Below are 26,918 nucleotides of genomic sequence, written 5' to 3'. Positions count from 1 at the left end.
TCCTGCTCCTGATTCTTTTGTTATCGTGTAAGGTTGTATTTTTATATTCCATTATAAATTCCTATTATATATAAGAACCACTCAGCATAGGAGGATCCCATTGGGCCCACCGTGCCTGTGCAGGCTCTGTGACAGAGCGATCCATTCAGTCCCAATCTCTTTTCCCCCCCCCCCCCCCCACCAGCCCCTGCTCTTTCCCCACAGCCCTGCACATTTCCTCCCTTCAATTCCCGTTTGAACGTTACGACTGAATCGGCTTCCTCTGCCCTTCCAGATCACAATATGCCCATGTCAACATGTCACGTTGCAGTTGCACCCTCCTGCCAGAGTTGGCGACGCAGCGGCTCCCTTGGCAGGAGAGACTCCAGTTCAGCGGCACCGCTTGACATTGAGAGTTCCCACGGTTACCTTTACACCGGAGGGAGTTGAGCGTGTGCGCAGAGAAAGAACAACAGCTGGATTTTGAATTAATGATTGGGCTGGAAATTGCGGTCGGACTGACCGACAGCCTCCGCACCTTCGGACTCTCGCGTACCTGAGCCTGCGGGCGTGTGCCGTGTCAAGGCCCGCCTATCCCCGGAGGCACAGGCGCTTTGCAAACATCCCTGTGATCACGTGGGCCGGCCCAACCAATCACACGGGGATTCCCATTCTGTGTGTGGGGGTTCCTTTCATGTACGGAATCCCAATCAACATAATATGAATCCCCTAAAAAACACACCTTCACCGCACATTTCAATCAACACATGTTACACATTAATTAAAATACAATTTAATTCAACATTTAAAACAACGGTTTAATTTTTTGTAAAAAAAAGAAACACATTTTTAAAGGGGCCAGAAAAATAACCTAAATTAATTTTTAAGGTATTTGAAAGTTGAAATAATTTCTATTCAATTAATTTTAAGGTTTGTTGAAACCTTTACGCTGGTCAGGAAAGGCCGGATGCCTGCTTGCACGGGGCGTGAGAGTGACACGGGCATTCGCTGGGGAAATCAGCCGACACTCCGCCCGTAAATGTCCCACACCTTCGCAGGATCTGACTGGCTGCAACTTGCCCGATCGCAAGTTCCGTGTTTCCACGCCGCGCGTACGGCAGCGTATGTGGTCACGGGCCGTGGGAAATCCGGGCCAGCAGGTGATGGGGTTCCTGCAAGGTTGTGTTTGCCGCGCTGATTCAGTAATTGGATCCCGTGACGGGATGGCTTTTTAAAAAAAATGTGTGGGCCGCCCATTTTCCTCCCCCACTGCCGGAGGAAACAAACTGTGACATTGTGTGGTTTTTTTGCCATCACGAGCAATGATACTGGTTTGTAAATATACAAAATATTTGACAAACATCCTGCAAGTGTGAACACGACTCAGTGGCAAGCATCTCTTGCCTCTGAGTCAGGAGGATGTGGGTTCGAGTCTAACCCCAGGGACTCGAGGCTGACACCCCAGTGCAGTACCGAGGGAGTGCCGCACTGTCGGAGGGGCAGTACCGAGGGAGTGCCGCACTGTCGGAGGGGCAGTGCCGAGGGAGTGCCGCACTGTCGGGGGGGCAGTGCTGAGGGAGTGCCGCACTGTCGGAGGGGCAGTGCTGAGGGAGTGCCGCACTGTCGGAGGGGCAGTGCTGAGGGAGCGCCGCACTGTCGGAGGGGCAGTACTGAGGGAGTGCCGCACTGTCGGAGGGGCAGTGCTGAGGGAGCGCCGCACTGTCGGAGGGGCAGTGCTGAGGGAGCGCCGCACTGTCGGAGGGGCAATACTGAGGAAGAGCTGTACTGACGGAGGGGCAGTACCGAGGGAGTGCCGCACTGTCGGAAGGGCAGTGCTGATGGAGTGCTGCACTGTCGGAGGGGCAGTACTGAGGGAGTGCTGCACTGTCGGAGGGGCAGTGCTGAGGGAGTGCTGCACTGTCGGAAGGGCAGTGCTGATGGAGTGCTGCACTGTCGGAGGGGCAGTACTGAGGGAGTGCTGCACTGTCGGAGGGGCAGTGCTGATGGAGTGCTGCACTGTCGGAGTGGCAGTGCTGAGGAAGTGCTGCACTGTCGGAGGGGCAGTGCTGATGGAGTGCTGCACTGTCGGAGGGGCAGTGCTGATGGAGTGCTGCACTGTCGGAGGGGCAATACTGAGGAAGAGCTGTACTGATGGAGGGGCAGTACTAAGGGAGTGCTGCACTGTCGGAGGGGCAGTACTGAGGGAGCACCGCACTCAAATTTGCCGATGACACCAAACGTGGAGGTGTGGCAAACAGTGAAGATGATACCAATCGACTAACAAGACAGAGATAGGCTGGCAGAATGGGCGGACAAGTGGCAGATGGAGTTTAACAGAGAAGTGTGAGGTGATGCATTTTGCCAGAAGGGATAGGGAGAGGCAGTATAGACAATGGCACAGTTCTAATGAATGTGCAGAGACAGAGGGACCTCGGGATTCATGTGCTTATTAGGACATATTGAGAGAGTAGTTAGCAAAGCATGTGGGATCTTGTGCTTCGTAAATAGAGGTATTGATTATAAAAGCAGGGGAGTTATGCTGAACCTTTATAAAGTTCTGGTTAGGCCACAGCTGGAGTATTGCGTCCAGTTCTGGTCAACACACTGTAGGGAGGATGTGAAGGACCTTCAGAGGGTACAGAGGTGATTGACCAGAATGGTTCCAGGGACGAGGGATTTTAGTTACAAGGTACGGTTGGAGAAGCTGGGTTTGTTCTCCTTGGAGCGAAGGAGGTTGAGGGGAGATTTGATCGAGGTGTACAGGATTATGACGGGTTTGGATAAAGTAGACAGAGAAAGGCTGCTCCCATGAGCTGATGGTACAGAGCCTGGGGGACACAGATTGAAGGTTTTGGGTGAGAGATACAGGGGGATGTGAGGTTGAACTTTTTTACACAGCAAGTGGCAATGAGCTGGAACTCGCTGTCGACGAGGATGGTGGAAGTGGAGAGGATCAATGATTTCAAAAGGAAATTGGATCGGCACTTGGGGCAAATAAACTTCAAGGCTACGAGGATAGAGCGGGGCAATGGGACTGACTGGATTGTTCTACGGAGGGCCTCCTTCTGTGCCGTAATGAAACAAAAGTTAATAAATTTGCAGAACAGGTATATAATTGGCAAATTAATTTCAACCCGGGTAAATGTGAGGGGTGGGCCCTGAATTTGCGGGGAAATGCTTCCCAATCCGTTAATAAAATGCCGGCAAACCTGGTGGTCTGGGAGGTACGGAGATCCCCTGGGACCTCTCCGGGTCCCCGTGGGTAGAGGCCCATGTACCCCAGGGGTGCAGGCGGTTCGCAAGCGCCCCGGGGATCACATGGGCCAGCACAACCAATGACAGAAGTGGGCTGCCTCCATGCTTATGTGGATTCCGTCTGTGTGGATTCCCCCATAAAGTGTGAATGGGAATACCCCAAAAATACAGCTACAAATAAAACATGACATATTTCAAAATCAATTAAAATGGCATTGAATTAAATATTTAAAACAAAAATTTTATGTTTTGAAAAATAAAGTGTTGTAAAGGGGCTAAAAATGAACTTTATTATAGGTTTTTAAATGTATAAATTATTTATTTTTCTCATTTTTAAAACTCTAACACCTGGTAAAATCAGGCCTTACGAGACGATTCTTGACAGATTGCAAGTTTCTGGTTTTAGTGCCTGTTGGGGCCACAAGTTATGGCCGATTACATTTTGGTCAGAAGAATAGGGGGGTCAATTATTACTGGGAGGGTGAGAGTCTGGGTGGGGTAGAGGAGCAAAGGGATCTCGGATACAAATACACAAATCACCAAAAGTTGTAACCCAGGTTAGCAAGGCCGTAAAAAACAAACCAAACACTAGGGTTTATTTCTAGAGGGATAGAATTGAAAAGTGGGGAAGTTATGTTAAACCTGTATGGAACCTTGGTTAGACCACACTTGGAGCACTGTGTATAGTTCTGGTCGCCATATTATAGAAAGGATATAGAGGCACTGGAGAGGGTGCAGAGATTTAGAAGGATGATACCAGAAATGCGAGGGTATACATATCAGGAAAGGGTGAACAGGCTGGGTCTCTTTTCTCTTGAAAAAAGAAGGCTGAGGGGTGACCTAATAGATGAAAGGTTTTGATAGAGTGGCTACAGAGAGAGTGTTTCCACTTGTGGGGAAGAGCATAACTAGGGGCCATCAATATAAGATAGTCACCCAGAAATCCTACAGAAAATTCAGGAGAAACCTCTTTACCCAGAGAGGGGTGAGAATGTGGAACTCGCTGCCACAGGGAGGGGTTGAGGCGAATAGTATCGGTGTATTTAAGTCGGCATGGCGGCCCCGACCTGCGAGCGACCCTCAGCGGCAGGTCGGGGCCATAAAAAGGGTGGCAACCGGCGGCCAAGGGCAGTGTGGTGGTGTACCACGGCAAGCTACAGCGCGAGCTGGTACAGGAGGGCGACGTCAGCCAGGTCCAGGTCGGTGATTGGAGCGTGGGCAGGTACAGCAGGAGCGGAGAGGTCGGGGCGAAGGAGCGGCGAGAGATTGTAGAGGGATTTGATCGGGGCCCAGGAGAGGCGAGGGCCCAGGGGCAGCACGGGCCCAGCCCACACTGCGATATGTGAGCGCACTGGGTCCATGCAGCAGATCTGGTCTCCAGTCGTCCTGGTTAACCCTTGCCCCTGGACCAAGACCTCGCTCTGTCGAGCCCGTGTGGTGGCTGGTGTGCAACGGTCACCCCACGTTAAAACAATCCACCCACAGGCATCTTCCACCCTTCAGGATGTAGTTCGGGATCTGGAATATTAGGTCCTACATCGAAACATCTGTGAACTCATCCCTTTTTTGGCTTGGAAGCAAGTCATCCTCGCTTCGAGGGACTGTCTATGAATTATGATAGGACAAGTGTATGAGGGAGAAGGGAATAGAGGGATATGCTGATAGATTTAGATGGGGAAAGACAGGAGGAGGCTCGAGTGCAGCATTACTGCCGGAATGGACTGGTTGGGCTGAATGGCCTGTTTCTGTGCCGTTTATCCTACGTAATCCTCTGTAATAGTGACTCATTGAGAGTCCACACATACTCACGCCTCCCCTACTCCCTTCACCCCCACATTAAAGTGCGTTACAGAGCAGGAACCATTAACATTGAGAGAGCCCCACAAAGTGGGAGCAGGAACCTTCGCTGTTTGTGTAACGCGAAGATGTCCATTGTCCTTGAGTCAGATTCCAGCCTGGGTTTTATTTACATATGCACAGCACAAATGGAGCTCTGGGGAGGCAGTATTATTTAGTTTTTGGCAAATTATTTCTGACCAGTGTTGGTATCGAGCCAGAAAGCAATCAATCAGACGCCGTGTTTTCATCGTGAATCTTCTGAATTTGGCAGAGGTAGCGATGAAGCTCATTTTACAAATAGCCGCTCGATTGTATCCGACTATAATATAACAGTGGGTGCTGGAGGATGGAAGTCACCTCAGTGAGATCACCACAACACACACATTTAGAAATAGGATCATTTACTTAAGACAGCCAATAAAAATCATCACAATGCAGTGGGGGAGGCCATTAGGCCCATCGAGCCTGTGCCGGCTCTGTGACAGAGCGATCCAATCAGTCCCACTCCCCCCGCTCTTTCCCCACAGCCCCGCAAATATTTTCTTTGTCATTTATATACCCAATATCCTTTTGAAGTGCAATCTAGATCATCATGACTCACCGCGCAAAATTTCCCCCCCGGATTCCGAAATCTGTGTCTTCTGGTTATCCCAGCTGCCACTGGGAGTAGTTTCACTCTCTCGATTTTATTTTAAACCATTCATGATTTTGAACACCTCTATCGAACCTCCTCTAAAACTTCTCTGCTCCGAGGAGAACATCCCTATTTTCTCCAGTCCCTCCAAGTAATTGAATTCCGCCATCCCATGGTCATCATCATCACAGGCAGTCCTTCGGAATTGAGGAAGACTTGCTTCCACTCTCAAAATGAGTCCTTAGGTGGCTGAACAGTCCAATACGGGAACCACAGTCCCTGTCACAGGTGGGACAGACAGTGGTTGAGGGAAGGGGAGGGTGGGACTGGTTTGCCGCACGCTCCTTCCGCTGCCTGCGCTTGGTTTCTGCATGCTCTCGGCGACGAGACTCGAGGTGCTCAGCGCCCTCCCGGATGCACTTCCTCCACTTAGGGCGGTCTTTGGCCAGGGACTCCCAGGTGTCGGTGGGGATGTTGCACTTTATCAGGGAGGCTTTGTGGGTGTCCCTTATAACGTTTCCTCTGCCCACCTTTGGCTCGTTTGCAGTGAAGGAGTTCCGAGTAGAGCGCTTGCTTTGGGAGTCTCGTGTCTGGCATGCGGACAATGTGGCCTGCCCAGCGGAGCTGGTTGAGTGTGGTCAGTGCTTCAATGCTGGGGATGTTGGCCTGGTCGAGGACGCTGATGTTGGTGCATCTGTCCTCCCAGGGGATTTGTAGGATCTTGCGGAGACATCGTTGGTGGTATTTTTCCAGCGACTTGAGGTGTCTACTGTACATGGTCCATGTCTCTGGGCCATTGAGGAGGGTGGGTATTACTACAGCCCTGTAGACCATGAGCTTGGTGGCAGATTTGAGGGCCTGGTCTTCGAACACTCTTTTCCTCAGGTGGCCGAAGGCTGCACTGGAGGCGGTGTTGGATCTCATCATCAATGTCCATCCTGGGAAATCTCCTCCGCACCCTCTCCAAGGCCTTGCCATCCTTTCCACAGCGTGCGATGCCACGGAATTGGCAGCACTGCCAAGCAGTAGAAACATAGAAAATAGGTGCAGGAGCAGGCCATTCGGCCCTTCGAGCCTGCACCACCATTCAATAAGATCATGGCTGATCATGCAACTTCAGTACCCCTTTCCTGCTTTCTCTCCATACCCCCTGATCCCCTTAGCCATAAGGGCCACAAGTAACACCCTCTTGAATATATCCAACGAACTGGACTCCACAACTTTCTGTGGTAGAGAATTCCACAGGTTCACCACTCTCTGAGTGAAAAAGTTTCTCCTCATCTCGGTCCTAAATGGCTTACCCCTTATCCTTAGACTGTGACGCCTGGTTCTGGACTTTCCCAACATTGGGAACATTCTTCCTGCATCCAACCTGTACAGTTCCGTCATAATTTTATATACTACTGTGAGATTCCCTCTCATTCTTCTAAATTCCAGTGAATTTAGCCGATCCAATCTCTCCTCATATGTCAGTCCTGCCATCCCGGGAATCAGTCTAGTGAACCTTCGCTGCACTCCCTCAATAGCAAGCACATCCTTTCTCAGATTAGGAGGCCAAAACTGCACACAATACTCAAGGTGTGGTCTCACCAAGGCCCTGTACAACTGCAATAAGACCTCCCTGCTCCTATACTCAAATTCTTTCGCTATGAAGGCCAACAGTAGTCCTTGGGCTAGGTAGAGTAGAGTATCGCAGGTTCTGCTTTTCACACCCCGTGCATCTCTCTGAGTCCACTGGGCCTTCTAGCTGTACAACAGGACAGTTGAAAGCTGGGCAGCGCAAAGGTCTCCCCTTGATTAAACGTGACTTGCGCAGTTTAACGGCAGCACATGACAATGTCTTTTAGCACAAGACCCAGCTGTTGAATTCCTACAGAGAGACCCGGGGGTATGGGTGCACAAATCACACAAGGTGGCAGGGCAGGTTGAGAAAGCGGTTAAATCATACAAGGTCCTGGGCTTCATAAATAGAGACATCGAGTACAAAAGTGTGGAAATTATGATGAACCTGTATAAAACACGGTTCGGCCCCAGCTGGAGTATTGTGTCCAATTCTGGACACCACACTTTAGGAAGGATGTGAAGGTCTTAGAGAGGGAGCAGAGGGAGATTTACGAGAATGGTTCCAGGGATGAGGGACTTCAGTGACGGGGATAGACTGGAGAAGCTGGGGTTGTTCTCCTTGGAGCAGAGAAGGTTGAGAGGAGATTTGATCGAGGTGTTCAAAATCATGAGGGATCTGGACAGAGTGGATCGAGATAAACTGTTCCCATTGGTGGAAGGGTCGGGAACCAGAGGCCACAGATTTAAGGCGATTGGCAGAAGAACCAAAAGCGACACAAGGGGAAACATTTTTACGCAGCAAGTGGTTAGGATCTGGAATACGCTGCCTGAGAAGGGTGGTGGAGGCAGACTTAATTGCGGCTTTCAAAAGGGAGTTGGATAAGTTCCTGAAGGGAAAACATTGTCAGGGCTCCGGGGAAAGGGTGGGGGAGTGGGACTGGCTGAGGGGCTCCTGCAGAGAGCCGGCACGGGCTCGACGGGCCGAATGGCCTCCTCACGTGCTGTAAACATTCCGTCAGTATTCCCATCCAGTGAGGAGAGACACAAAATGAAGTTAGAGTAATTCCTGGGTTATGGGCGTCGCTGGCAAGGCCGGCATTTATTGCCCATCCCTAATTGCCCCTTGAGAAGGTGGTGGTGAGCCGCCTTCTTGAACCGCTGCAGTCCGTGTGGTGAAGGTGCTCCCACAGTGCTGTTAGGGAGGGAGTTTCAGGATTGTGACCCAGCGACGATGAAGGAACGGCCGATATATTTCCAAGTCAGGATGGTGTGTGACTGGGAGGGGAACGTGGAGGTGGTGGTGTGAGATGCCCATCAACACCATCAGATTAACCTATTCCTTTCCCCCTCCTGTGTTTATCCAGCTTCCCCGTAAATATATTTGTGCAGTTGATGACTGTGAAGAATTTTGTTTAAAATGCTATTCATACACTTTTCCTGTTTATTTCCAGTTATCCTGCTGTGTGTGAATTCCTACAACACAATAATTTATTATCAGTAATCCGAGCTCACGAAGCGCAGGATGCTGGGTAAGTGCTTCATTTTACTTCAGAAATGTGTTTCTGTTGCAGTTTTAATTAAATTCTGTGTAATAAAATAAATACTGGATGCACCAGTAATCAAATTATATTTATTAAATCAATCAATCAATTAATAAATCTTGGGTACGTGAGTGACGGAATCCTGTGTGGTGATTCAGTGCTTAGTAGTGAGCGGCTTGATCATTACACAGGACACCATTCACTCCCTCTCAATTCATCCTTGCCGCAAGATATGAAAGTCCCCTCCACTGCATCAATCAATTACATAGAAACATAGAAAATAGGTGCAGGAGTAGGCCATTCGGCCCTTCTAGCCTGCACCGCCATTCAATGAGTTCATGGCTGAACATGCAACTTCAGGACCCCATTCCTGCTTTCTCGCCATACCCCTTGATCCCCCGAGTAGTAAGGACTTCATCGAACTCCTTTTTGAATATATTTAGTGAATTGGCCTCAACTACTTTCTGTGGTAGAGAATTCCACAGGTTCACCACTCTCTGGGTGAAGACGTTTCTCCGCATCTCGGTCCTAAATGGCTTACCCCTTATCCTTAGACTGTGACCCCTGGTTCTGGACTTCCCCAACATTGGGAACATTCTTCCTGCAACTAACCTGTCTAAACCCGTCAGAATGTTAAATGTTTCTATGAGATCCCCTCTCATTCTTCTGAACTCCAGTGAATACAAGCCCAGTTGATCCAGTCTTTCTTGATATGTTTCTTAAATGCTTCCAGATTGATTCTTAAATGCTTCCAGATTCTCTGGAAGACTATTCTCTACAAAAGGTAAAATACTGCGGATGCTGGAAATCATAAAAATACACAGCAACTCGGGCAGCGTCTGTGGAGAGAGAAACAGAGTTAATGTTTTCCAGTGCTGAGGGAGCGCTGCACTGTCGGAGGGGCAGTACTGAAGGAGCGCCGCACTGTCGGAGGGGCAGTGCTGAGGGAGCGCCGCACTGTCGGAGGGGCAGTACTGAGGGAGCGCCGCACTGTCGGAGGGGCAGTGCTGAGGGAGCGCTCGGAAGTGCTCCTCCGACAGTGCAGCACTCCCTGGAATGTCAGCCTACATTTCTGTGCTGAAGTCCCTGGAGTGGGACTGGAACCCATGATCTCCTGACTCCAAGGGGAGGGAGCGACCCACTGAGGCAAAACAATTGGAGATGGAGAAACATCAGGGCCAATAATGGAAAGAAAATACTCTGGGGAAAATCCCTCTCTGACCCCGTCAGGTGACGGAAACAAGTTCAGATCATCACCCAGACCCAGTATTCTCTATAAAGACTCTTGGTCCCAGTCACGAACCCATCCAGCTCCCTCCCGAAGGGACGGAGAGAATCAGCTCTCTGTGCGTCAGGGGCCCTCATGGTGCACATCGATCCCTCGCCCTCGCTGGGGACCCTTCGAACGCCCACCACAGCTCAAACTAACATGTCGCAGTCTGGCAACGGAGCGATCCACACCGGTGAAAGGCAGAATTAGCCCCGTGATCAGGAATTTCTTCACGCAATTCTCTCCAATTGAATATTGGGAAGACCGAAGCCATTGTTTTCGGTCCCCGCCACAAACTCCGTTCCCCAGCCACTGACTCCCTCCCTCTCCCCAACTCCTGTCTGAGGCTGAACCAGACTGTGTGCACCCTCAGCATCATATCTGACCCTGAAATGAGCTTTCGACCACATAGCCCAGCATAACTAAGACCCGCCTATTTCCACCTCTGTAACATCGCCCGTCTCTGCCCCTGCCTCAGCTCATCCGCTACTGAAACCCTCATCTGTGCCTTTGTTACCTCTAGACTTGACTATTCCAACGCACTCCTGGCTGGCCTCCCACATTCTACCCTACGTAAACCTGAGGTCATCCAAAAATCAGCTGCCCCGTGTCCTAACTCGCACCGAGTCCCACTCACCCATCACCCCCTGTGCTCACTGACCTACATTGGCTCCTGATTAAGCAATGCCTCAATTTCAAAATTCTCATCCTTATTTTCAAATCCCTCCATGGCCCTCGCCCCTCCCTATCTCTGTAATCTCCTCCAGCCCCACAACCCCCCCCCCCCCGAGATGTCTGCGCTCCTCTAATTCTACCCTCCTGAGTATCCCTGATTATAATCACTCCACCATCAGTGGCCGTGCCTTCTGTTGCCTGGGCCCCAAGCTCTGGAACTCCCTCCCTAAACCTCTCCACCTCTCTTTCCTCCTTCAAGATGCTCCTTAAAACTGACCTCCGACCCAGCTTTTGATCACCACTAGTTTTTATTTATGCGGCTCGGTATCAAATTCTGTTTATCGCCTAACACTCCGGTGAAGTCCCTTGGGACGTGTCACTGCATTAAAGGTGCTATATAAATACAGGTTGTTGCTGATATGGAATGGGCTTCAAATAACAACAGCAACTTGTATTTATATAGCGCCTTTAACATCGGGAAATCCCAAGACGTTTCACAGGAGTGTTATGGACCACTGGAGTCTTTCAAGGAACATTTGGATGCTGTGATGGAGTGACGACTGTAGTGTTGGTCTTCATGGATGTGCTGAGATCCAGTTACCCAGGTTCAACATGAACATAAGAACTTAAGAAATAGGAGCAGGAGTAGGCCATTCGGCCCCTCGAGCCTGCTCCACCATTCAATAAGATCATGGCTGATCCGATCATGGACTCAGCTCCACTTCCCCGCCCACTCCCCATAACCCCTTATTCCCTTATTGGTTCAGAAACTGTCTATTTCTGTCTTAAATTTATTCAATGTCCCAGCTTCCACAGCTCTCTGAGGCAGCGAATTCCACAGATTCACAACCTCTTAGAGAAGAAATTCCTCCTCATCTCAGTTTTAAATGGGCGGCCCCTTATTCTAAGATTATGCCCCCTAGTTCTAGTCTCCCTCATCAGTGGAAACATCCTCTCTGCATCCACCTTGTCGAGCCCCCTCATAATCTTATACGTTTCGATAAGATCACCTCTCAATCTTTTGAATTCCAATGAGTAGAGGCCCAACCTACTCAACTTTTCCTCATAAGTCAACTCCCTCATCCCCGGAATCAACCGAATGAACCTTCTCTGAACTGCCTCCAAAGCAAGTATATCCTTTCGTAAATATGGAAACCAAAACTGCACGCAGTATTCCAGGTGTGGCCTCACCAATACCCTGTATAACTGTAGCAAGATTCCCTGCTTTTATACTCCATCCCCTTTGCAATAAAGGCTAAGATAACATTGGCCTTCCTGATCACTTGCTGTACCTGCAAACTATCCTTTTGTGTTTCATGCACAAGTACCCCCAGGTGCCGCTGTACTGCAGCACTTTGCAATCTTTCTCCATTTAAATAATAACTTGCTCTTTGATTTTTTTCCTGCCAAAGTGCATGACCTCACACTTTCTAACATTATACTTCATCTGCCAAATTTTTGCCCACTCACTTAGCCTGTCTGTCCTTTTGCAGATTTTTTGTGTCCTCCTCACACATTGCTTTTCCTCCCATTTTTGTATCGGCAGCAAACTTGGCTACGTTACACTCAGTGCCTTCTTCCAAGTCGTTAATATAGATTGTAAATAGTTGGGGCCCGAGCACTGATCCCTGCGGCACCCCACTAGTTACTGATTGCCAACCCAAGAATGAATCATTTAACCCGACTCTCTGTTTTCTGTTAGTTAGCCAATCCTCTATCCATGCTAATATATTATCCCCAACCCCGTGAACTTTTATCTTGTGCAATAATCTTTTATGTGGCACCTTGTCAAATGCCTTCTGGAAATCCAAATACACCACTTAGAACTAATTTAGAACGAATGATTATCACATGCTTAACTTCTCTTGGCCGCGGAGAGCGAACCAATCATCACTCATTGCCTGTCGGTGGTAACTTCATAAAAAGCGAAATAGTCCAAAACAAAAAGTTTTATTTCTGAGATTCCACAATCATTTTATGTTTTTTAAAAATTTAAATTAATTCTCTGGATGTGGGTGTCGCTGGCAAGGCCGGCATTTATTGCCCATCCCTAATTGCCCCTTGAGAAGGTGGTGGTGAGCCGCCTTCTTGAACCGCTGCAGTCCGTGTGGTGAAGGTGCTCCCACAGTGCTGTTAGGGAGGGAGTTCCAGGATTGTGACCCAGCGACGATGAAGGAACGGCCGATATATTTCCCAGTCAGGATGGTGTGTGACTGGGAGGGGAACGTGGAGATGGTGGTGTTCCCATGCGCCTGCTGCCCTTGTCCTTCTAGGTGGTAGAGGTCGCGGGTTTGGGAGGTGCTGCCGAAGAAGCCTTGGCGAGTTGCTGCAGTGCATCTTGTAGATGGTACACACTGCAGCCAGGGGGCGCCGGTGATGTGTCGGATGAATGCTAGACTTTGGTTAATGGATCATAGACGCTGGCTGATGACAGCAAAGCGCTTGGTGTAACTATGTTCTGTTGATCTCCACAGGTACCGAATGTACAGAAAGAGCCAAACAACAGGCTTCCCTTCACTAATCACCATCTTTTCAGCCCCCAACTACCTGGATGTCTATAATAACAAAGGTACGACAACGTACGCCACTTGAGTCGGTGAATGTCTCACGAATGAGTTGTGTGAAGCGGGAGCTCGGGCTGGAGCTGTCTCAGGGGGCTGGTCCTCAAGTATCTGAGGGAAGGAGAACCTCCCTCCTGCTGTGGTCCAAGGGAGTTATTTGCAGTTCCCTACTTTTGTTTTAAGTGTTCACTATGATTAGGACTGACACCTCAAGAGCTCCAAAGCTTCTGCTGAAACCTGAACAAGTTTGCTTCAGGTCTTGGCAGTTCTTGGACCTTGGAGTGCAGGTCCACAGAGCCCTGAAGGTAGCAGAACAGGTAGATAAGAAATAAGCCCCTCGAGCCTGCACCACCATTCAATGAGTTCATGGCTGAACATGCAACCTCAGTACCCCATTCCTGCTTTCTCACCATACCCCTTGATCCCCCTAGTAGTAAGGACTACAACTAACTCCCTTTTTGAATATATTTAGTGAATTGGCCTCAACAACTTTCTGTGGTAGAGAATTCCACAGGTTCACCACTCTCTGGGTGAAGAAGTTTCTCCTCATCTCGGTCCTAAATGGCTTACCCCTTATCCTTAGACTGTGACCCCTGGTTCTGGACTTCCCCAACATTGGGAACATTCTTCCTGCATCTAACCTGTCCAATCCCGTCAGAATTTTAAACGTTTATATGAGATCCCCTCTCATTCTTCTGAACTCCAGTGAATACAAGCCCAGTTGATCCAGTCTTTCTTGATATGTCAGTCCCGCCATCCCGGGAATCAGCCTGGTGAACCTTCGCTGCACTCCCTCAATAGCAAGAATGTCCTTCCTCAAGTTAGGAGACCAAAGCTGTACACAATACTCCAGGTGTGGCCTCACCAATGCCCTGTACAACTGTAGTAACAGCTCCCTGCACCTGTACTCAAATCCCCTTGCTATGAAGGCCAACATGCCATTTGCTTTCTTAACCGCCTGCTGCACCTGCATGCCAACCTTCAATGACTGATGTACCATGACACCCAGGTTTCATTGCACCTCCCCTTTTCCTAATCTGTCACCATTCAAATAATAGTCTGTCTCTCTGTTTTTACCATCAAAGTGGATAACCTCACATTTATCCACATTATACTTCATCTGCCATGCATTTGCCCACTCACCTAACCTATCCAAGTCACTTTGCAGCCTCATAGCATCCTCCTCGCAGCTCACACTGCCACCCAACTTAGTGTCATCCGCAAATTTGGAGATACTGCATTTAATCCCCTCGTCTAAATCATTAATGTACAATGTAAACAGCTGGGGCCCCAGCACAGAACCTTGCGGTACCCCACTAGTCACTGCCTGCCAATAGGAGCAGCAGTAGGCCATTCGGCCCCTCGAATCTGCTCCGTCATTTAATACGATCATAAGAATTAGGAACAGGAGTAGGACATCTAGCCCCTCGAGCCTGCTCCGCCATTCAATAAGATCATGGCTGATCTGGTCGTGGACTCAGCTCCACTTACCCGCCCTCTCCCCGTAACTCTTAATTCCCTTATTGGTTAAAAATCTATCTATCTTTGACTTGAAAACATTCAATGAGCTAGCCTCAACTGCTTCCTTGGGCAGAGAATTCCACAGATTCACAACCCTCTGGGAGAAGAAATTCCTTCTCAACTCGGTTTTAAATTGGCTCCTCCGTATTTTGAGGCTGTGCCCCCTAGTTCTAGTCTCCCCGACCAGTGGGAACAACCTCTCTGCCTCTATCTTGTCTATCCCTTTCATGATTTAAAATGTTTCTATAAGATCACCCCTCATCCTTCTGAACTCCAAAGAGTAAAGACCCAGTCTACTCAATCTATCATCATAAGGTAACCCCCTCATTTCTGGAATCAGCCTAGTGAGTCGTCTCTGTACCCCTTCCAAAGCTAGTATATCCTTCCTTAAGTAAGGTGACCAAAACTGCACGCAGTACTCCAGGTGCGGCCTCACCAATACCCTGTACAGTTGCAGCAGGACCTCCCTGCTTTTGTACTCCATCCCTCTCGCAATGAAGGCCAACATTCCATTCGCCTTCCTGATTACCTGCTGCACCTGCAAACTAACCTTTTGGGATTCATGCACAAGGAACTCAAAAGAGTTTCATGCACAAGGACCCCCAGGTCCCTCTGCATTGCAGCATGTTGTAATTTCTCCCCATTCAAATAATATTCCCTTTTACTGTTTTTTTTCCCAAGGTGGATGACCTCATACTTTCCGACATTGTATTCCATCTGCCAAACCTTAGCCCATTCGCTTAACCTATCTAAATCTCTTTGCAGCGCCTCTCAGTCCTCTACACAACCCGCTTTCCCACTAATCTTAGTGTCATCTGCAAATTTTGTTGCACTACACTCTGTCCCCTCTTCCAGGTCATCCATGTATATTGTAAACAGTTGTGGTCCCAGCACTGATCCCTGTGGCACACCACTAACCACTGATTTCCAACCGGAAAAGGACCCATTTATCCCGACTCCCTGCTTTCTGTTCGTCAGCCAATTCTCTATCCATGCTAATACATTTCCTCTGATTCCGCGTACCTTTATCTTCTGCAGTAATCTTTTGTGTGGCACCTTATCGAATGCCTTTTGGAAATCTAAATACACCACATCCATCGGTACACCTCTATCCACCATGCTCGTTATATCCTCAAAGAATTCCAGTAAGTTAGTTAAACATGATTTCCCCTTCATGACTCCATGTTGCGTCTGCTTGATTGCACTATTCCTATCTAGATGTCCCACTATTTCTTCCTTAATGATAGTTTCAAGCATTTTCCCCACTACATATGTTAAACTAACCGGCCTATAGTTACCTGCCTTTTGCCTGCCCCCTTTTTTAAACAGAGGCGTTACATTAGCTGCTTTCCAATCCGCTGGTACCTCCCCAGAGTCCAGAGAATTTTGGTAGATTATAATGAATGCATCTGCTATAACTTCCGCCATCTCTTTTAATACCCTGGGATGCATTTCATCAGGACCAGGGGACTTGTCTACCTTCAGTCCCATTAGCCTGTCCAGCACTACCCCCCTAGTGATAGTGATTGTCTCAAGGTCCTCCATTCCCACATTCCTGTGGCCTGCAAATTTTGGCATGGTTTTTGTGTCTTCCACTGTGAAGACGGAAGCAAAATAATTGTTTAAGGTCTCAGCCATTTCCACATTTCCCATTATTAAATCCCCCTTTTCATCTTCTAAGGAACCAACATTTACTTTAGTCATTCTTTTCCGTTTTATATATCTGTAAAAGCTTTTACTATCTGTTTTTATGTTTTGCGCAAGTTTACCTTCGTAATCTATCTTTCCTTTCTTTATTGCTTTTTTAGTCATTCTTTGCTGTTGCTTAAAATCTTCCCAATCCTCTAGTTTCCCACTAACCTTGGCCACCTTATACGCATTGGCCTTTGATTTGATACTTTCCTTTATTTCCTTGGTTATCCACGGCTGGTTATCCCTTCTCTTACCACCCTTCTTTTTCACTGGAATATATTTTTGTTGCGTACTATGAAAGAGCTCCTTAAAAGTCCTCTGTTCCTCAATTGTGCCACTGTTTAGTCTGTGTTTCCAGTCTACTTTAGCTAACTCTGCCCTCATCCCACTGTAGTCCCCTTTGTTTAAGCATAGTACGCTCATTTCTGATACAACTTCCTCACCCTCAATCTGTATTACAAATTCAACCATATTGTGATCACTCATTCCGAGAGGATCTTTTACTCGGAGATCGTTTATTATTCCTGTCTCATTACACAGGACCAGATCTAAGATAGCTTGCTCCCTTGTAGGTTCTGTAACATACTGTTCTAAGAAACAATCCTGTATGCATTCTATGAATTCCTCCTCCTAACTACCCCGTGCGATTTGATTTGACCAATCGATATGTAGGTTAAAATCTCCCATGACTACTGCTGTTCCTTTTTCACATGCTTCCATTATTCCCTTGATTATTGTCCGCCCCACCGTGAAGTTATTATTTGGGGGCCTATAAACTACGCCGACCAGTGACTTTTTCCCCTTACTATCTCTAATCTCCACCCACAATGATTCAACATTTTGTTCATTTAGAGCCAATATCATCTCTCACAACTGCCCTGATATCATCTTTTATTAACAGAGCTACCCCACCTCCTTTCCCTTCTTGCCTATCTTTCTGAATCGTCAGATACCCCTGTATGTTTAATTCCCAGTCATGGCTGATCTGATCATGGACTCGGCTCCACTTCCCTGCCCGCTTCCCATAACCCTTCACTCCCTGATCGCTCAAAAATCTGTCTCTCTCTGCCTTAAATATATTCAATGACCCAGCCTCCACAGCTCTCTGGGGCAGAGAATTCCACAGATTTACAACCCTCTGAGAGAAGAAATTCCTCCTCATCTCAGTTTTAAATGGGTGGCCCTTTATTCTGAGACTATGTCCCCTAGTTTTAGTTTCCCCTATGAGTGGAAATATCCCCCCTGCATCCACCTTGTCGAGTGCCCTCATTATCTTATACGTTTCGATAAAATCACCTCTCATTCTTCTGAACTCCAATGAGTATCGGCCTAACCTACTCAACCTATCTTCATATTAGGTTGGGGATTTGAGTATAGGAGCAGGGAGGTCTTACTGCAGTTGTACAGGACCTGGGTGAGGCCTCACCTGGAATATTGTGTTCAGTTTTGGTCTCCTAATCTGAGGAAGGACGTTCTTGCTATTGAGTGAATGCAGTGAAAGTTCACCAGACTGATTCCTGGGATGGCAGGACTGACATATGAGGAGAGACTGGATCAACTTGGCCTTTATACACTGGAGTTTAGAAGGATGAGAGGGGATCTCATAGAAACTTGCAAGATTCTGATGGGACTGGACAGATTAGATGTGGGAAGAATGTTCCCAATGATGGGGAAGTCCAGAACCAGGGGACACAGGATAAGGAGTAGGCCATTTAGGAATTTTAGGAGAAACTTCTTCACTCAGAGAGTTGTTAACCTGTGGAATTCCCTACCGCAGAGAGTTGTTGATGCCAGTTCATTGGATATATTCATTAGATATGGCCCTTACGGCTAAAGGGATCAAGGGGTATGGAGAGAAAGCAGGAAAGGGGTACTGAGAGAATGATCAGCCATGATCTTATTGAATGGTGGTGCAGGCTCGAAGGGCTGAATGGCCGACTCCTGCACCTATTTTCTATGTTTCTATAAGTTGACCCCTCATGTCTGGTGGTTAAGAAAGCATACGGAATACTTTCCTTTATTAGTCGAGGCATAGAATACAAGAGCAGGGAGATTATGCTTGAACTGTATAAAACACTAGTTAGGCCACAGCTGGAGTACTGCGTGCAGTTCTGGTCACCACATTACAGGAAAGATGTGATTACACTGGAGAGGGTACAGAGGAGATTTACGAGGATGTTGCCTGGACTGGAGAATTTTGGCGATGAGGAAAGATTGGATAGGCTGGGGTTGTTTTCCTTGGAACAGAGGAGGCTGAGGGGAGACCTGATTGAGGTGTATAAAATTATGAGGGGCCTGGATAGAGTGGATAGGAAGGACCTATTTCCCTTAGCAGAGGGATCAACAACTGGGGGACATAGATCTAAAGTAATTGGGGGGAGGTTTAGAGGGGATTTGAGGGGAAATTCCTTCACCCAGAGGGTGGTGGGGGTCTGGAACTCACTGCCTGACAGGGTGGGGCACCGCTAACGACTCCCACCGAACCCCGCGGGTGTTTAGCGGTGGTGGTGACCTGTAGCGCCCCGCTCCGCTGCGCTGGCGATGCCGACAGCTGCTTCAGGGGGCACGACCCGGGCGGCCGGCTGCTGGGGAGCGCGATATAAGGGGGGAGGTGGCGACCTTCTTGGGGGAAAATGGCAGCGTTTTCCCGAGCGCCCCGCTGGCGCTTTGTACGTGGGGGTCCCGTGTGCCGCGATTTGTCGGCCCGGCACCGCGCCTGTGTGCCGCGATCTGCAAAATGTCCCGTCTGGCGGATATTAGCGCCCCGAGCAGGGTGCGGTGGAATTGTCGAGTTATTACTGTGCCTTGCACATTTAGTACTTGGGCAGGAAGTGATTAGCCCAATGCCATATTTCTGTTTGTACATCTGCCTGAGGCTGGGTGAATGTGGAAGGCTTTGCAATTATCGTTGGAGAATGTTGAGTGTGTTATCGATCCATTGTGTGGTCAGGCTCTGAAGCAGTGTGTTCTCCTGACCCAGTATTGATAGTCCAGTGTTATCAATACTCGAGAGCTGGAGAATGCTGAGATCACACTGCACATTCCTGCAGGGAGGATTTGTTAGTATTATTTGAGGTTTGAATTGATGCACGGCCTGTTGAGATTTGTAAAGATCTGCTACATTTCATTAAGTACCAGCGTAGCCACTGATACAGAGTGAAATCAGGCCGAGCGATCAGTCCCAAATAGTTCCGTGTCACAACTTTCATTCTTCACAGAATCTCACAGCACAGAGGAGGCCATTGGGCCCATCGAGCCTGTGCCGGCTCTGTGACAGAGCGATCCAATCAGCCCCACTCCCCCCGCTCTTTCCCCACAGCCCGGCAAGTTTTTACCCTTCCAGTATATATCCAATTCCCGGTTTGAAAGTTACTATTGAATCTGCTCCCACCGCCCTTTCAGGCAGCGCGTTCCCGATCACAACAACTCGCTGCGTAAACACATTCTCCCCATCTCCCCCTCTGGTTCAATCGCCGATTATCGTCAATCTGTGTCCCTCTGGTTACTGACCCTCCCGCCCCTGGGAACACTTTCTCCTTATTGACTCTTTAAAAAAAAACTCATGATTTTGAACACTTCTATTAAATCCCCCCTTAACCTTCTCTACCCAAAGCAGAACCCCAGCTTCTCTTGTCTGTCTCTCCATGTAACTGATATCCCTCATCCCCGGGGCCATTCTGGTCAATCTCCTCCGCACCCCCTCCCAGGACTTCACATCCTTCCTAAAGTGTGGAGCCCAGAATTGGACACAATACTCCAGCTCTGGCCACTCAGTGTTTTATAAAGGTTTGGAATAACTTCCTTGCTTTTGAACTCACTGCCTCGGTTTATAAAGCCTCAGGTTCCCGTACGTTTTTTGTAACTGTCTTATCAACTTCAAAGATCCGCGTATGTACACCCCCGGGTCTCTCTGGTCCCACAACCCTTTTTAAAATTGTACCGTCCTTCCCATCTTTTGGATGAGATGTTAAACTGAGGCCCTGTCTGGTCTTTCAGGTGGATGTAAAAGATCCCATGGCACTATTTTGAAGAAGAGCAGGGGAGTTATCCCTGGTGTCCTGGGGCCAATATTTATCCCTCAACCAACATCACTAAAACAGATTATCTGGTCATTATCACATTGCTGTGTGTGGGAGCTTGCTGTGCGCAAATTGTCTGCTGCGTTTCCCACATTACAACAGTGACTACACTCGAAAAAGTACTTCATTGGCTTTAAAGTGCTTTTGGATGCCCGGTGGTCGTGAAAGGCGCTATACAAATGCAAGTCTTCTTTCTAAAGTCCTCGCACTGAGTCATCATTCTTTCCTCTTACTAATGCTGCGGTTTGGCGCGTTGTTTGTACATCAAAGGCGCTATATTAATGCAAGTTCTTGCCTCTAAAGCCGCTTCTTAAAAACTGGGAGTTGGAGGCTCTATCAAAATTCGGGAATAACTAAACGTTTAAAATGATGACCAGACTTACTGACGTTGTGCCTAATGATTAGCTACAACTGTACAGGGTATTGGTGAGGCCACACCTGGAGTACTGCGTACAGTTTGGGCCTCCGTATTTAAGGAAGGATATACTTGCATTGGAGGCAGTTCAGAGAAGGTTCACTAAGTTGATTCGAGAGATGAGGGGGTTGACTTAAGAGGAAACGTTGAGCAGGTTGGGCCTATACTCATTGGAGTTTAGAAGAATGAGAGGCCATCTTATTGAAACGTTTAAGATTCTGAGGGGGCTTGACAGGGTGGATGCAGAGAGGATGTTCCCCCTCGTGGGGGAATCTAGAACTAGGGGGCATAGTTTCAGAATAAGGAGCCGCCCATTTAAAACTGAGATGAGGAGGAATTTCTTCTGAGGGTTGTAAATCTGTGGAATTCTCTGCCCCAGAGAGCTGTGGAGGCTGGGTCATTGAATATATTTAAGGTGGAGATAGACAGATTTTTGAGCGATAAGGGAGTGAAGGGTTATGGGGAGCGGGCGGGGAAGTGGAGCTGAGTCCAAGATCAGATCAGCCATGATCTTGTTGAATGGCGGAGCAGGCTCGAGGGGCCGAATGGCCGACTCCTGCTCCTATTTCTTATGTTCTTATGACTTTGAATCCTTCGAACTCTACCTTTACCGCTGTTTAAATACCCACCCTGTCACTGCATTAAACCCGACCTTCAGTTTATTTGTGAAGTTCTAACGTTTTTGTACAGTTTGATTTTCGGATGGTTGCCGGATGAAGGAAGCAAAGTTTTTTTTCCCCTTGCCCTCTGAGCCCGGCGAGCTTTGGAAGAGAGAAAGGGCCAGAGGATCTGTTTCTGTTTCCTGAAAGATCAAAAACTGGAACAAGAGCTCGGGAGCCCAGCCAGGATAAATGGGAACTGTCACATCCGCCAGCAGAACGCGCTGGGAAAATAATCTCATTGTTTTCCTGATAATTGGCTTGATTTTCAAAGTCATAGACGTCAATGCTATTGACTCAAAATGGGAAAACTTCACTACTTAAAGGGGCAGCGTCCCAAATTGTTGACAAATCGCGGAGGCACTTTCTATCCTGATTGTAGTTAAATTCACCCATGATTCACCACCCCCCATCTGCCCCCCCAAAAAATGCTTTTCTCAAATCATGTCTGCCTAAATCTTCTGAGGAAGACTTGCTCCTTTAAGGAAGATAATGTCAGTGCTTGTGTATCGGAGGCAGTAGTTTAGACCCTGCGTGACTTCTTTACGCAAAGAATCAATAAAAAAACCTGCATTTATACAACGGACGAGAGGGATAGACTTCACGAGGTCACAGACAGGCTGGTGGGATGGGCGGACTCGGGGCAGATGAAGTTTAACACAGAAAAGTGCGAAGTGATACATTTTAGTAAAAAGGACGAGAAGACGATGTATAAACTAAAGGGTACGATCCTAAAGGGGGTGCATGAACAGAGAGACCCGGGGATATATGAGCACAAATCGTTGAAGGTGGCAGGGCAGGTTGAGAAAGCGGTTCAAGCATACAGGATCCTGGGTTTCATAAATAGAGGGAAACAGTACAAAAGTGTGGATATTATGATGAACCTGTATAAAACACGGTTCGGCCCCAACTGGAGTATTGTGTCCAATTCTGGGCACCACACTTTAGGAAGAATGTGAAGGCCTTAGCGAGGGTACAGAGGAGATTTACGAGAATGGTTCCAGGGATGAGGGACTTCAGTGACGGGGAGAGACTGGAGAAGCTGGGGTTGTTCTCCTTGGAGCAGAGAAGGTTGAGAGGAGATTTGATCGAGGTGTTCAAAATCATGAGGGATCTGGACAGAGTAGATCGAGAGAAACTGTTCCCATTGGTGGAAGGGTCGAGAACCAGAGGACACAGATTTAAGGCGATTGGCAGAAGAACCAAAGGCAACACGAGGGAAAACGTTTTTACGCAGCGAGTGGTTAGGATCTGGAATGCGCTGCCTGAGAGGGTGGTGGAGGCAGACTCAATCGTGGCTTTCAAAAGGAAGTTGGATAAGTCCCCGAAGGAAAAAATTTGCCGGCTCCGGGGAAAGGGCGGGGGAGTGGGACTGGCTGAGGTGCTCTTGCAGAGAGCCGGCACGGGCTCAACGGGCCGAATGGCCTCCTCCCGAGCTGTAACCGTTCTGTGATTCTTTAATCCAAGTGTTCCAAGACACACCACGGGAACGATTATCAGACAAAATTTGACACCAAGCCACGCAAGGAGAAATTAGCGCAGGTGACCAAAAGCTTGGCCAAAGAGGTAGGTTTTAAGGAGCGTCTTAAAAGAGGAGAGAGAGGCGGAGAGGTTTAGGGAGAGAGTTTGAGCTTGGGGCCCAGGCAGCTGAAGGCACGGCCACCGATGGTGGAACGATGGAAGTCGGGGGATGGTCAAGAGGGCAGATTTAGAGGAGCGCAGACATCTTGGGGGGAGGGGGAGGGTTGTAGGGCAGGTGGAGGTTACAGAGGTAGGGAGGGAGTCAGGCCATGGAGGGATTTGAACACGAGAATGAGAATTGAGGCAGTGTAGGTCAGCGAACATGGGGTGATGGGTGAGCGGGACTTGATGCGAGTTAGGGCACGGAGGTAGCCGAGTTTTTGAATAAGCTGAAGTTTGTGGAGGGTGCAAGTTTCGCCAGGTCAGTGTTGGAATAGTCGAGTGTGGAGGTAACAAAGGTATGGATTAAAATCAGCGCTTTCATCGATATTTCTCTTATCTGATAATACCAGTGGTGTGCATTGCAAGGTGCTGAACTGAATAAGATAGAAACATAGAAAATAGGTGCACGAGTAGGCCATTCAGCCCTTCTAGCCTGCACCGCCATTCAATGAGTTCATGGCTGAACATGAAACTTCAGTACCCCCTTCCTGCTTTCTCGCCATACCCCTTGATCCCCCGAGTAGTAAGGACCTCATCTAACTCCCTTTTGAATATATTTAGTGAATTGGCCTCAACTACTTTCTGTGGTAGAGAATTCCACAGGTTCACCACTCTCTGGGTGAAGAAGTTTCTCCTCATCTCGGTCCTAAATGGCTTACCCCTTATCCTCAGACTGTGACCCCTGGTTCTGGACTTCCCCAACATTGGGAACATTCTTCCTGCATCTAACCTGTCTAAACCCGTCAGAATTTTAAACGTTTCTATGAGGTCCCCTCTCATTCTTCTGAACTCCAGTGAATACAAGCCCAGTTGATCCAGTCTTTCTTGATATGTCCCGCCATCCCGGGAATCAGTCTGGTGAATCTTTGCTGCACTCCCTCAATAGCAAGAATGTCCTTCCTCAAGTTAGGAGACCAAAACTGTACAGAATACTCCAGGTGTGGCCTCACCAAGTTCTGAATGTTAAACTTGTACTGGAGTAATGTCAGTCGGACATCACATGTTAGTGAGGTGATTGGGCCCAGGAGCAATGAATAATCAGTGGGAAAAGTCCTACAAAGTTGCCATTTCAATAAACATTTTTAATGTAATAAATGAAATTAAAACTTAGAATTTGAATATAATTTTAATGAACAGTAGAGAATTAAAAAAATATATTTTCATTTTTAATTCAAATTTTTTTAATGTCAGCTGTGGCTCAGTGGGCAGCAGTCTCCTCCGATTCACAAGGTCATGGGTTCAAGTCCCACTTCGGAGATTCGAGCACTTAAATCTGGGCTGACACTCCCAGTGCTGTACTGAGGGAGCGCCGCACTGTCAGAGGGGCAGTACTGAGGGAGGGCCGCATTGTCGGAGGGGCAGTACTGAGGGAGCGCCGCACTGTCGGAGGGGCAGTACTGAGGGAGGGCCGCACTGTCGGAGGGGCAGTACTGAGGGAGCGCCGCACTGTCGGAGGGGCAGTACTGAGGGAGCGCCGCACTGTCGGGGCAGTACTGAGGGAGGGCCGCACTGTCGGAGGGGCAGTACTGAGGGAGGGCCGCACTGTCGGAGGGGCAGTACTGAGGGAGCTCCGCACTGTCGGAGGGGCAGTACTGAGGGAGCGCCGCACTGTCGGAGGGGCAGTACTGAGGGAGCGCCGCACTGTCGGAGGGGCAGTACTGAGGGAGCGGCGCACTGTCGGAGGGGCAGTACTGAGGGAGCGCCGCACTGTCGGAGGGGCAGTACTGAGGGAGCGCCGCACTGTCGGAGGGGCAGTACTGAGGGAGCGCCGCACTGTCGGAGGGGCAGTATACAGGATAGATTGAGACATAACATCCTGCTTTTTGTGGCACAATGTGAAACCCGAGTTAAACGTCTGGGTTTGAGCCCTTCCAGTAACGAGGGCTCAGCGAGTGGGCCTGGAACATAGACGTGGAAATCCCAGTTACTGCAGGAGCTGGGCGTACACAGCTCGTCATCACGCCCACTGGAATCAGCTTTGGCCTCTGATTTCTTGTTTTGTCTTGTTCAGTTTCCCATTTATTTTTGTCTTGTCCATTTGCCATTCTGTCCAAGTTCTTTAAGTAAAGAAAGTCTTATATTTCTGTAGCACCTTTCACGACTGCCGGACGTCTCAGTGCTTTTCAGCCAATGAAGTACTTTTGGAGTGTAGTCACTGTTGTAATTTGTGCACAGCAAGCTCCCACACACAGCAATGTGATCATGAACATATCATCTTTTTTTTTTGTTATGTTGATTGAGGGATAAATATTGGCCCCAGGACACTGGAAGAACTCCCATTATGAGAGGGCAGACGGGGCCTCGGTTTAACGTCTCATCTGAAAGACGGCCCCTCCGACAGTGCGGCACTCCCTCAGTACTGCCCCTCCAACAGTGCGGCACTCCCTCAGTACTGCCCCTCCAACAGTGCGGCACTCCCTCAGTACTGCCCCTCCGACAGTGCGGCACTCCCTCTGTACTGCTCCTCCGGCAATGCGGCACTCCCTCTGTACTGCTCCTCCGACAGTACGGGGCTCCCTCAGTACTGCCCCTCCGACAGTGCAGGGCTCCCTCAGCACTGCCCCTCCGACAGTGCGGCGCTCCCTCAGTACTGCTCCTCCGACAGTGCGGGGCTCCCTCAGTACTGCCCCTCCGACAGTGCGGGGCTCCCTCAGTACTGCCCCTCCGACAGTGCAGCACTCCCTCAGTACTGCCCCTCCGACAGTGCAGCACTGCACTGGAGAGTCAGCCTAGATTTTTTTTTGTGCTCAAGTCCCTGGAGTGGGACTTGAACCCACAACTTTCTGACACAGACGAGAGTGCTGCCCACTGAGCCACAGCTGTGTCTGCAATATCTCCACTTACTGACAAGCAAGACACATTAATGTGTTTGTGTCGTGTTTTGTTACAGTCAGCAGCAGTTCGAATGACCAAAGTATGAACTGTGATTAGTCTGTTCAGGCTCATTTGAGTTTTCATTAATACTTGAGTTAAGCAAAAATGTTTTCTAATTTAATCATCAATTTAATGTGATCCTTCGGGTTGAGGTGTGGGGAGGATATACGAGAGAGAGAGAGAGAGAGAGAGAGAGAGAGAGAGTGTGTGTGTGTGTATAAATGTATACAGTATAAATGCTGTTTCTAATGGCTGGAACATGAGGGGAAGAAAAATGTGCTAGGGACCAAAAAGATGAGGAGGAATTTCTTCTCTGAAGGTTGTAAATCTGTGGAATTCTCTGCCCCAGAGAGTTGTGGAGGCTGGGTCATTGAATATATTTAAGGCGGAGATAGACAGATTTTTAATCGATAAGAGAGTCAAGGGTTATGGGGAACGGGCAGGGAAGTGGAGTTGAGGCCAAGATCAGATTATTAAATGGTGGAGCAGGCTCGAGGGGCCGAATGGCCGACTATTTCTTATGTTCTTATCACTGACTTGATTTCTCTAAATTGCTGACACTTTTTTTCTTAAGTGCTTCCAATTACTCTCTCATTTTTACTGGAGTTGGTCCTGTCACATATCATTATGTCATGTGAATTTATAGCCGCACCGACAGGAATGCTGCAAACACGCTAC

At 48.6% G+C, this 26,918-nt stretch overlaps 1 protein-coding gene across 4 annotated transcripts in view; it reads left to right on the top strand.

Moving 5' to 3' along the window:
* LOC139250860 (protein phosphatase 3 catalytic subunit alpha) overlaps window positions 1–26,918 on the top strand; it is a 400,550-nt gene that overhangs the window by 330,425 nt on the left and 43,207 nt on the right. For all 4 annotated transcript variants that reach the window (XM_070873139.1, XM_070873137.1, XM_070873138.1 and 1 more), the window contains exons 7-8: window positions 8,722–8,799; window positions 13,231–13,325. In XM_070873139.1, the coding sequence (XP_070729240.1) occupies window positions 8,722–8,799; window positions 13,231–13,325 (173 nt within the window). The remainder of the gene's footprint in view (window positions 1–8,721; window positions 8,800–13,230; window positions 13,326–26,918) is intronic.

Source organism: Pristiophorus japonicus, chromosome 2, assembly GCF_044704955.1.
Source record: "Pristiophorus japonicus isolate sPriJap1 chromosome 2, sPriJap1.hap1, whole genome shotgun sequence".
Lineage (NCBI taxonomy): Eukaryota > Metazoa > Chordata > Chondrichthyes > Pristiophoridae > Pristiophorus > Pristiophorus japonicus.
This window is presented reverse-complemented; position numbering and strand designations above follow the sequence as displayed.